The sequence below is a fragment of the Chenopodium quinoa genome, unplaced genomic scaffold, assembly GCF_001683475.1.
Source record: "Chenopodium quinoa cultivar QQ74 unplaced genomic scaffold, ASM168347v1, whole genome shotgun sequence".
Lineage (NCBI taxonomy): Eukaryota > Viridiplantae > Streptophyta > Magnoliopsida > Caryophyllales > Amaranthaceae > Chenopodium > Chenopodium quinoa.
In genome coordinates this window covers 159,289-172,003 of record NW_018744297.1, presented here as the reverse complement: position 1 = coordinate 172,003, position 12,715 = coordinate 159,289, and the positions used below count along the sequence as shown (strand labels likewise).

General features: G+C 36.6%; 1 protein-coding gene across 1 annotated transcript; it reads right to left on the bottom strand.

Annotated features, from left to right (window-relative positions):
- Positions 1–755: 755 nt before the first annotated feature.
- LOC110695395 (dystrophia myotonica WD repeat-containing protein-like) lies at positions 756–11,976 on the bottom strand. The gene is made up of 11 exons (XM_021872632.1): positions 11,643–11,976; positions 8,824–9,135; positions 8,597–8,705; positions 8,417–8,510; positions 6,347–6,434; positions 6,172–6,255; positions 5,084–5,180; positions 4,925–5,012; positions 4,661–4,766; positions 4,300–4,392; positions 756–1,607 (listed from the first exon to the last, which is right to left on the bottom strand). The coding sequence occupies exons 1-11, from the start codon at positions 11,817–11,819 to the stop codon at positions 1,251–1,253; spliced, it is 1,605 nt and encodes a 534-aa protein (XP_021728324.1). The 5' UTR covers positions 11,820–11,976; the 3' UTR covers positions 756–1,250.
- Between the last annotated feature and the right edge of the window lie 739 nt (positions 11,977–12,715).

Below are 12,715 nucleotides of genomic sequence, written 5' to 3'. Positions count from 1 at the left end.
ACAGATAAACCAAAAAAATTCTTTAATCTCCCTAAATTGTGATGAATTGAGCAAGTTCCAATTTGAAGAAGATCTTGCTTTTCATCAATAAGACAATTATTATGTTATTAATAAACCAAGAAATTTTACATTGTCTTTTTATAAAGTTAGAGATCCACAAATTATCTGTTTCAATTTTAAGACGTATAATGCCACGAAGAATTGCGCTTTTAATTCACGTGTAGGCCATAACTTCCACATGAAATAATCTAGATTGGGAAGAAATCCTAAAGAATCACTTATAACAAAACCATTATGCTAAGCTCTCACTTGAAAGCTAAGAAAATACATAAAAGTGTGGAATGATGTGTCTTTAAGAAGGAAATCAAGAAATTTCCTTACAATAAAGAAATATTTTAAACCAGTGTTTGCATTGGTGGAGGAGGTTCCATGGTATAAAGCAAAAGCTTTGTGTATGATTAAATTATCCTTTAAAAAATTTGTACATAATGGAGAGGCCTTGAATCCGAGTAACTTTCATAAAGATAGTACTCCATTATTAGGACGTATTAGGATGAGGTGAATAGGTGATGAACCATACAATTCACCAAACAAAGGCCAACCAATATACTTATAGATACCACAAGAAAAAGAAGCATTTCCTATATCCAACTAGCATTACAATTGGTAAATTACGAAGGCCACTACCTTTTAGCCTAAAAAAAAGGTATAACTTTTTGAAGTTTCATTGGCTTATACAGTTGCATACAACATTATATATAAATGGCACCGTGTAATGCATAGATATGGTCATGTTGTTATTGTTATATATATAATACAAGTAGTAGAGTTGAGTTTATAGAATAATATGTATACAGCAAATTATTTGTTTGCTGCAAAGGTTAGAGTACTCCGATGACCTACAAAAGTACAAGGCTACAACCAAATCATACAAAACATCGGGATTTCTAACTACAATATCAAGAAGTAACTGCAGCAACTCTATTATTTGGACCTATACAGTTAATAACCCTGGTGAAGCTGAATTACTAGCAATTATGCACTTAAGCTCCTTCGACATATGAGGACAGACTAGAAAACCTTTGCAACATTCAACATTTGTACTAAATATAGAAAATTGAGTGGATTAACTCCGTGGCACCAGCTTAGACTGTGTATAACGCTAATTAGGCATATGATAATGAATACGGCTACCGTCAAATCTGCAATTTGAGACTCAAAAATGCAGTTGGAAATGCCCACTCTTACGTTCATTTGCAATCAGATCCACTGGCACTTGCAGTTTCTGAATCACCTAATATGGTTTCAGAAGACACAGGTCTCTTCCAAACTTTTACATGCCCCTCTCTGCATGCTGTAAGGATGGAGTGCTTTGTGAAGACCAAGTCTGACAAAGGATCAGTATACACACGATGAGCAACAAGTGGAGAAAGCTTTGGGACATCTCGCATACTTGGAGCAGGCTGTAAAGAGCCCAACGGAACCACACTAGCCAATTGTGCTGATTGACTTCCAGCGCTGTAAGTAGGTGAACCACCTGGTGGACAACGACGAAGAGGCACTACAATTTCATCCATCGAAAAATCCCATAAGAGTAATTGAGTGTCCTGAAAATGGAAAGTTTTTCACTTGATCATGAAGGTGTTCAAAAAAAAAAAAAAAAAAGAAAAACAAAAAATCACAAACATAACATGCAACCCTACAAGAATTCAGGAAATATCAAGTATGTACATAAAAAATGATCATCTAGCAAGGCATGGTCATGCTGTCCAATTTTGCTTCCATTAATGTTAAAATAAGACACTGTCTCTAACTTTCTCTCTCTCTTCTTTCAAACTAGGGAAAACTGGAAAAGAGATGGGAAAAAAACTTATGGGTCTCATCGAGGTAGTCCCGTCCCCTCTGGTAGGATTTTGTGACATTCAGGGTGACATGTTTAGATTTAAGTTGTGCATACTTGAAACAATTCTTAAAGAAAACTCATTTGCCCCAGCTAATCCATTTGCAGTGGTAAAAGGTGCAAGTTCAAACACATTTAAATTGAAATTAACCATCTATATAAAGGAGATTGAAATTATATCCCATGCAGATTTTGTGACTAAAAAGCCATGCACTTTATGTAGTCACTGAAATAATATTCATCCAAGACAAAAATATATTTTTCAAATTGATGAAATCATATATTTTTCAAACTGGCAAGATATATAGTTTTTAAACTTATAGGCATCCTTCAGAATCAAGGCACTCTTATTCTTTTCATCTCTACTCCCTTGAATCATAATAATCCCCACTTTCTCAGACCTCAACTGAAAAAACAATAAACAGAAGCCACTACCTTATTAAATTACTTAGCACTCAACAAAACCCCATCACCATTACTCCCTTAAAACAATGAGCCCAAGAGATACGAAAAGTATTATGTGGGATGGAGGGAGTATTAACTAAGAAGAGAATCTTTTGATATCAGGAGAAAATGAAGCAACCTATCAATGTTAACTTTATTCTCCTTCAATAAGAGTACAAAATATAACCCAACTTGACTGATTTAGCAAAAGGAGATAAGGTAGCTGATGCCCACAGTTTTGAATTTCACAAGGTGTGTATGGTAGATGACACACAGATAAATCAAGGGAGCAACAAATATATCATTATCTCAGCGGATTTCAATGTGAGATGAGACTTCCAAGAGCAAATTTCTTATACTAGTATAATGATGATGTTAGGAGGAACAGTGGAATGTTCTCCCTTCCAGGAATCTAAACTCAATCAGAGAAGCTGAACAATGGACAATGGTATAAACAAAATATTTTTGGTTGTAGATCAAAAGACTTCCTATGAAACGTGGTGAAAACGGACTGAGACGATAAATGTCCTTGGCATAATCTTATGGTAACAATGGGGCATGCTGAAGATAGTTTGTAGAGGTAAAATTATTACCAATTATACCAAGGATGAAACCATGCACATAATGAGGAAAAAGGGCGCATGGAATATGTTCTCTTATGTCTTTTTGCATAGCCATTGCCTACATCTAAGACTCATTCATTCCATCAAATTGAAATGTGCGCGAATGGTGGACTGTGTGCCTTTTGAAATTAGGGGCCGTTTGGTTCGCGCGGGGAAATCGGAATGGAATGAACAAAGGGAATGTAGGAGAATGGAATGAAACCCTTTCCAAGTACTGTGTTGTTTGGTTTTCAATAAACAAAGGGAATCACCACCACCACCACACATCCCCTTTCTTCACTTTTCCAGCCACCAGGAGCCACCCCACCGCCCAGCCACAACGTCGACGGAAATTGGCAGCCCTGGGCGCACCTCCCCCACCCCTCGCAGCCCCTAACCTCCCCGGAAAAAACTTCCACCACCACGCAAAAACCCTAGAAAACACCATCCCTCCCCTTAAAAACGCCGGCCGACCTTCCCCCGCCCTCGAAACCCTAGCGGCTAGGGTTTCGAGGGTGGGGGGAAGGCCGGCCGGCGTTTTTAAGGGGAGGGATGGTGTTTTATAGGGTTTTTGCGTGGTGGTGGAAGTTTTTCCGGGGAGGGGAGGTGTTTTCGAGGGGAGAGGTGGGGGAGGTGCGCGGGCTCCGGCGAGTTGTGGGGGAAGTGCGGCGGTGGGGACTAGGTCCGTGGCGAGGTGGTTGGGCTAGTTCCGGCAAGTACAATGGTGGTGGGTATTGTGGCTAGGGAAAGGGAATGGGAAAGTCTAGGGGGGGTGGGGAATCAATGTAGACAAAATGGGTGAACTCAAAAATAAAAATGGGTAAAGGGAATCAAAAAAGTGACAAACAAACAACAACAAAGGGAATGATATCAGTTCATTCCGATTCCCTTTGATTATTAACCCCAACCAAACGGCCCCTTAGTGTCTTTGAAAAGCATATGTTTGTCATATATATCACATTAGTACATTATGAGTTCTAAATTAAACTTAGTGACTTCTATGTAATGCATCAAGTTTATCGGGAGGGGCATAGGTCGTGCACTACGATAGTATCTTGAAGATAAAGATGAGTGTGTTAGAGGAATATTATTAATAGAGCACATTTGGGAGATACTATGATGAATATCGATGAGAAGTTTTTTTTTTTTAGAAAATTTGTTAACTTCCTATGGGGCTGTAATCTCCTCAGTGATGACTTGATTGCATTGTTAATGCAATACCAAAATTCTCTTATCTCTCGGTTCTACAAATCTGATTCATTCAAATAGTTTGAAGAGAATTCCCTGACCTTGATCAGATAGATATGTGGGCACAATATGATTTTATACAACAATATTCAATGAACCACATACCTGACCAACAGAGCCAAACCGATACATCACATTTTCTCCAGTGCTATCTGAAGATGGGGGTGACCAATATGGATCAAAAGCAACTCCACTCACCTGCAAAAATCCAGTTTAAACAGGAAGGGGCACATCAAGAAAACCCCAAAAAAGGAAAATATAAGAGCAAAAGGAAATTGGGAAGTTGGACAGGAAGTATAGTAGCATGGTAACTAATTAGAGAAACAGCTAGGAATCAACCATCCCAATCTAAGAACACCTTTCCCATTGGGCCCTGCCCATCAGCTCAAATGAAGATGACCAGATCAATTTTGTTTTCTTGTCTCCACCCCCTTAAATAATAAGAAATGACCAGAAGGAGGCTTACCCATGAATTGTGCCCCTCACCCCAGGCTATAACCTTGCGATCTTCCATGCTCCAAACTTGAACTAGATCATCCTCACCACCAGTCAGAATATATTTACCGTCCATGCTATGTGAAGAAGAAAATTTCAAGTCAATTGCAATTCTTGAGAGAATAGTAGAAGAAAGAAAATGATATGTCGTAATGAATAATAAACACAGAATTGGTAAGGCATATATCAAATCTACAGATATAAAGCTCTCATGAGTCATAACCGTTGACATTACCTCCATGCACAACAGAGAATAGCACCATAATAACTTTTTCCTCCACATACTAGCTGTTCTTTCTGGTAGTCAAAAACTCTTAAAAAGCCTACAAAACATCACTACGTCATTGATGAATAAGCATTATATGGGATCAAACTCAAGTGTGTATAAAAATACCATCTCTCCCAACAACAGCCAAATGAGTGCCATCAATGGAGAATGTCACTCTATTGATTGAACCTTGACATATATGCCATCTAGAAATAGGATTGCTCTGCAATTATAATTATTCATGAGAAACCAGAGAAGCAGTATCATATAGCCAACAAAATATTATACCCAAAGACCAGCTTTCTGGATCCCAAATTTCAGACACAAGTTAGAAACACAATTACTTGCAATTACATTAATCAAACATTACTAAAAATAATAAAACCGTACAATGTATGATTTAATCATGAATTTCTAAACTAATAATCCCTCTGTTTAGTGTTACAATTGCATTGTTAGGCCTTTTTCTTAAAAATAAAACAATATTATTACTATTTCTATCCTTCACATCCCTTTTCAATAAACTATTTACTCCATTAACTTCTCTTACAATTCCTTAGTACTTCATCTACCCCACTTACCTCTTATTATAAATTATAATAAAGTCAAGTAAGCCTACTAGAATTATGTGTCGGTCAAAATGTAACACTTAAAAAATTAAAGGGAGTGCCATTTTTAGGATAAATATCTAATACTTAAAGCTAGTCCCTATGATAGCACATATCACTACCAAATTTAACAAGATTCCCATAGCACAGATTAGATCCTCACAGTCTAATGATCTTAACCAACTATATTAATACAAGACATTTTTAAGGGTGGATACTGGATAGAATTATGACAGAACCCATGAAGGAAATGTCAACAACGCAGCAATAACAGCATGATGACACATACTAGAACATCCAATCTTGATCTCAGGATTACATGTACATCAATGTGACACAATGCACAAGTCCAATGTTAATACATTAGTCCAAAACCTTGACAGAAGTTCCCAAGTTACAACAAGGTAAAATTAAATGATTTACCAATTCTAAACAATTAAAAAGGGGAAATTTCAGTGCATAGGCTGTGTTCCAAGCATTCCTGGTTTCTACATTTCTACATTTTGTTTCCATTAGGACACATACATTGAAGGCACTATGAAGGAGCAAGGGCAGAATTCATAAGTAGAAGAGATCAAGCTTCTCAGATGATAAGTAGTACCTCACCTTGCTAGATTTTGCATGTGCAATAGAAAATTGAGTCGGATCCTTTATGAGTGGGAAAGACGAATCAACAGTAGCATCCTTCCCCTAAAAGACAGTAACTGTTCTCTTGAGCAAAAATGTAAAAGATAAATAGAAGAGAGGATAGAGAACTAAACAATATTTATATGAAGCTTGCCTTCTCATACACATACACGTTTCCATCAGCATGAGCAACAACAAAGAAACCATTGACTTGAGGAACCCATGCTACACTGGTACACCGGCTGCATTAAAATTTAAATTGTGACATGATTTGGTCAAATAGAGTTGCAAGAACAAGGGAGCACATAAGATTCGTGTAATAGGATAGGCAACAACTATAATGTTCACATGAGCAGTTGCAACATACAAGCAAGATAATTACATAGTCCATTCTACAACATGTGGCATTTTATGGTAGTGTTCTCACCTGAATTTCATTGATCTTCAATACTCTTATTTTATTAGTTATGAACTCATCTTATCTAATTGAGCTTTTAAACCCTTATGAGTCTTATGACTCTTATCTTATCTTATTATATTGGAGTTTATTAGACCTTATAGAGCTTTATATAAGGTCTTATTAGACCTTATGCGAACTTGTTTTATCTAAACTAAAAATTATTAGCCCTTATATTATCTTATCAAAACATTATTAGCCCTTAATTCAACTTATTAGATCTGAATTCAATGAAAAACAGGAGAGGAGAGCAGAGCCTGAAAGATAGAATATTATAAGTTACTTCACAACTTATACTTTAACAATGAACAAAACCGATATACTTTATCACATCAAGTAGAGCACACATTAAACGTGGCTATATCAAACATGAAAATTAATAGACAACAAGATACTTCTAAAACTAAAATGGATTTTTATGCATCTTCATGGAAAAAAGGGACAAACAGAGTAGAAAAATGCATAAAACAATAAGTGCTTATAATAATGTATTATGAGTTCGAGATTATTTGGTACCGGAGCCACAGTAACAGCTACATCTTAGAATACGATATCTTGCGACTAAAGACCAGTGGTAATAGCTAGAAGGGCTTCAAATTTCAGAACAAGTCAGTGCCTAGTAACAGAATTCAGCTTGTTGATATATAATCCTTGTACGAAACACTGTTTCCTTGGGGAAACAAATTCAAACTGAAGCACAATATACATCTTTGTCTAGGCTAAAATTTGGCTTGTATTCCAGTTTGAGCAAAACTGTCTATTAATTTAGAGTACAGTTTGTAAACATCAGGCATGTACAGCCATCCAAAGGAAGAATATGTCAATGGTATGTAAGTTGCAAAGCTTAACAGTAGACTATCAAGAAATTATACTAGGTCTTGGGATACATTTGTAATTCTTAGTTCCACACCTCAAACAATAACCTGATGATAAGAAGTGAAAGAGTTTACCCATCAAAGATAGTATAACACATCCAAATAATAAAGTAACTATACCCTTAGTGAACTAGACCAATAAGTAATTATGACATTCTCTCATACTGCATGCATAGAAAAAAATTTAAACCATAGAGACAGCTTCAATCAGAGGTTGCCATGCAGATTGGAATAGGTTGGCTAAGACAGTGGCTTCTACTTTCTTAATGAGGTTTGAGTTTTATACATTACTAAACTAATGAGCCACAAAGAACCATAAATAACATAACTGAATAGGAGACAAATTAAAAGTTATTACCCTGTGTAACTTCAATAATGGAATCCAATAAGTATATTTGACATCTGGCAATCACTTTCAAGTTATACAAGACAGATTGCAAGATAAGAGAAATGAGCTAGCAAGATCCCCCCCCCCCCCCTCTGAAGAGTGTTTACAAAGAGGAATTTACTAAAGGTTATGGTGTAAAGCTGCATTTGCATTATAATTGATAATATTGGACCAAAACCCATAATACTATTATACCAACAGGCAACAGCATAGATAAGTCCTTGAATCTAATCAAATGAGGTTCCAACAAAAAAAAAATTAGAAAGGTGGTAGAAGCAGAAGCCAAAAAAACAAAAGTCAGGAAAAGTAAAAAAATGTTCTTAATCCACTTAAATACGCTAAAACTCAATAATCATAAAATTTGACAGAATCTATGAGCCGAAGAAACAACATATGAGCCCATATTGAGATGACAGCATTATGAATATCAACTAAAGATACAAAACCCTGAAAATGAAATAACCAGGCGCTCAAGTAATATTTAATGCAGGATGTAGGTCTTGCCTGTTATTAATGGAGCCATCTTTGTTATAGTGATGTGCTCCAACAAGCTTCTTTCCAATATCTTGCAACTGCTGTCTTAAGGATACTGTGTACACTGCAAAGATAAAGGTAGATACAAATATTTAGTAATTTCAGGGCAACAAAAAGGAAACAAACATCAACCATGCAGCAGAAAAATACCATCTCCAGAGTTTAACCCTATCAGTAAGTCATGGCCATCCTTAGCTTCAGGATTAAAGGTATGACAAACAGGATTTGAACTGGCAAAGTGTATGGATTTAATGGGATCCTACATAAGCACATGCATCTCTTAAGTCACAAAATGTTTATTCCCAGATTTACTTAACAACATCAAATGGGGTAAGGATTAGATTAAAAAAAATAGATAAATGAATAATAAGCATCACCTTCTCCTTCGAATTTAAGTCACTTATATACAAAGTGTCTCCCACATTATATATCATGTACATTCCTTTACCATCAAAATTGGTGATTGGCGAACTACCTCCATTACTGGAGCTTCCAAATGTAGCATTTTTCGTAGCTGCAGCAACACCTTTATTAGCTCCATTAACTCCTACAAAACTAAGAGCTCGCCCTCCATTATTCGAGCCTAACAACTTTGCAGCAGCTGACCTTACGCTACTACTTGCACTATAACCTGAGCTTGATGTGGGTGTTGATGAAGCAATTTTTTCCTTGAGATTAGCTAATGTTACCTGAAAACAATTTTCCACCGAATAACAATAGAAAATTAAGATGGATTTGATAGAAATCAAATCAAAAAGATGAATTGTTGAATACTATTCATAGTCTAGTTATCATAACTTATAAATAGTGTCCAAGATCATTGTACAAAGAGGTTGATTGCATTTAAGAGATGTTAATTGCAATGACCACAATAAGGGGGCATATGGAATAAGGTAGAGAGAAAATGAAAATGAAATGAACAAGACTTATTCCCTTTATTGTTTGTTACTTTGTTAGGACATTTTAATCATTCCCTTTACCCTCTCCTTACCACCAAACTCTTCTACTTTGATTACCCCCTCCCCCCACATGGTATTTCCATTCACTTTCTTTATGTCATCAATGTACCACCATACCATCAATGCACCACCACCGCTCCACCACTACCAGTGCTCCACTTTCCTGTCACTGCCACCACTGTTACCCTCACCGGAACACAACACACCACTCGCTTAACCCACCCAAAAACCACCCTTACCTATCCCAAAATCACTCCTCCCAACCACCATTGCCTATCCCAAAACCACCCCTCACAACCACCCTTTACCTATCCCGAAACCACTCCTCCTAACCACCCAAAACCACCCCCACTTACTCAAAAAATACTGCACCCACCCAAAAGGCCAAAAACCACCCTCACCCACCCATAAACCACCCCCACTCCTGAACACACCCACCTACCCACTCAAAAATCACCCTACCAGCTTGAAAACCCACACATACCCACCCATAACCACTCATAACCAACACCAAAATTCCACAAAATAAATTTCGTAAAGAAAAAAAAAATCAAAAGTAAAAATGAAACATAACTTATCATCAATTAAGGTTTTAGATGGTCAAATTTGATCAAATATAACAATGGTGGTTGCAAAATAGTTAGCAAATGAAGGAGCATGGCGAAGGTGCAGTGCTCGGAAGTGGGGCGGATAGACGACAGCGGCGACAGCCGCGACACTACTCAGAGGGGCTGAGGTAACTAAGGGCGATGGTGTGAGTGGTGGTGTCACCACAAAGAGAGTGTGAAATATAGTTTAGCAATGGTGGGAGATAAATATATGTTAAGTCACCAAAAAAACACTACATATCAAAGGGAGTTACTTTCCATTCTCCTCCTTTCCCTCTTTCCTTTTGATGAACCAAACACCCCTAATTTTGTTCAAGGGAGGGGATATAATTCTAATTTCACAATTTCTTCTGTAATTTTGCACTCGATGAAGAAAATAATAAGAATAAATTTGGACCGTCAAATTTGTGTAGATCTAGGAGTTAAGAAGGATATGAAGTATATGGATTGCATGAGGATGAGGCATTGGAGCGTAAGGGATGGAGGAATTTTTTTTTTTTTTTATGACTACACGAAATAATCACTTTTGGTTCATGCAGCCGACCCACTTATGGGATTAAAGCTTTGATTAATTAACTGACTTGTAACAGGCATATGGAGACATGAATTGAAATTCATGAAAGAATGCCTTAACATATTAGATTTTTTTGCTAGCTTTGCAAATGTTACAACACATTGTGCCACTTTTGTTTCTCTTCAACTCTAATAAAATCCACCCTTCTAAAGGAATTATGCAAGAGTATCCTATTCCCCCTTACCTTCGTATACTTTGCACAAAAATCCTTTCAACACTAATCCATGAGGCTTACACTTCAAAATCTTTGTCCCTCTTAAAGGCAGGCCAAACAAATGAATGGGCATAAAAGTAATCCTTCTTCTCTCACAAGTCACAATACCAATCTCATTGAATTGATGTTTATAAGCAAACTCTTAACAGTCGGTCTGTTATAGACCTTGGTTTATACCTGGTTCCCCTAACGGCCTAACCCAAAGAATGCCTTCAAATAGCATTGCAATACAAAACCCTTAAAATATTGTAAATATACTTCATGCAAGGGTGATTACATCCTCAAAAAGCTTGACTCAATTTTAGAAAACTTCTTTTAAGGGTGAGAAATAAGAACTGGATTGCTTGGAGAAGATTTGTAAACCAAACTAAGTTCATATAAATGCAGGAAATTCACAAGCAAACTACCAGGATTCAAAATCTAGTACTATGGCACTCGAATAAATGTACCAACAAATGCATTAGCTACGAGTCTACGACTACATTTGAGTCCATTAGATTGTTTTAATCTACTTGAACTTCACAAGGAAAACAATACGAGATTAAATCCATCGCCAGGAATTCGAAACAGTTCAAACAATATATCATCAAGGTCAACCCAAATTCGACAATTTAGGAGTTAATTCAATCACAAAACTAATAATCGAAAACAACATCTTTTAATTAAGACACCTAAAAAAAGTAAATGCAGCAATATATTCAACATCAAACAAATTCAATCAAAGACATAATCAACACAACACAATCACAAAATAATCAATCAAAAATAACAATTTATAATTCGATATCGAATTTCATTAAACAATCAAATAAAAAACGAATGAAATTGAAGAGAGAGAAACCTGAGAGACAGTTTTTCCATGAGAATAATGAAGAAGAGTAGAAGGATGAGACTTCTCGGAATGAAGAGTGTAACGACCTTCGGGAGTTTTGAAGTAGGCTTTGAGTCCGGCGGCGGCTGGAGAAGATACGCCGCCGTTGACGGTGGCGCTGTTTGTGGTTGCACTGCTATTACTCATGATTCCGGCGACGAAGATGACGATAATGGGAGATGAATCTAATTGTGTAACATTTGTTCATGGCATAGTTTTGTTGAGGGTTTCACCGGATCGTAGATTACTGAGCTTGACTTTGACAGTTTCTGATCAATTTTTGATGTACTACTTTTTAGAGGTGATCAGAAAGGTAGTTTGGCCTGCTGACCCGGCTTGAATTTCGGCGGGTTTGGGTGGAATTTTATGGGTTAACCCTTGGTGCATAACTACTACTTCTTCCGTTTCTACTTACTTCATTGATTCATAGGCTCATAGCCTTTGACACAAATATTTAAGGAGAGTAGAGAGAAAATATAATTTGTGGTCCTAGTTTTTTGGTGTTTAGAGAGCCACAAGGGCGGGGGTGAGAATCGATCCCAAGACCTCCTAGGATCGGGAGGGAAGCTCTAACCACTTGAGCTATCCCTCACTCTCATTTGTGGTCTTAGTTGCACATGGCTTACTTTTTTACCCCCAAAAGTTGTCTCCATATGCATTTTATGAGGGTATTTCTGAGAATTTATCTACCCAAAGTTTACCAAATATAGTATGGGTCAAGTAATATGACATTTTCATTTTAAAAATGTTAGTCAAGTATATAAAAACAGAGAAAGTATTTGTTAGCAAATATATAGGATGAAAAAATATACCATTACATGTATATATAATGTGTGACAGATAGTAAGTATTTTGAAGGAAAATATATTTCAACTATAGAATAGTAAAAATTACCATTACATGCATAATAGTACACAAAAAGTACTATTAAGACAACTTATACATAACTAGCCTTTTGGCCCGTTCGATGCACGGGTTCTTATCTAGGTTATTTCATATGTAGGTATGTTTTTCAATAGTTGAAACGTTTGATATGAATTATG

What these genes read in the sequence shown, in the direction of transcription:
- LOC110695395 (XM_021872632.1), bottom strand. Translation starts at nt 11,819, where the DNA reads ATGAGTAATAGCAGTGCAACCACAAACAGCGCCACCGTCAACGGCGGC. An exon ending in AGGGTTAAACTCTGGAGATG is followed by an intron (nt 8,511 to 8,596) that starts GTATTTTTCTGC and finishes TTATCTTTGCAG; the next exon opens with TGTACACAGTATCCTTAAGA. An exon ending in GATGGCTCCATTAATAACAG is followed by an intron (nt 6,435 to 8,416) that starts GCAAGACCTACA and finishes ATTTTAATGCAG; the next exon opens with CCGGTGTACCAGTGTAGCAT.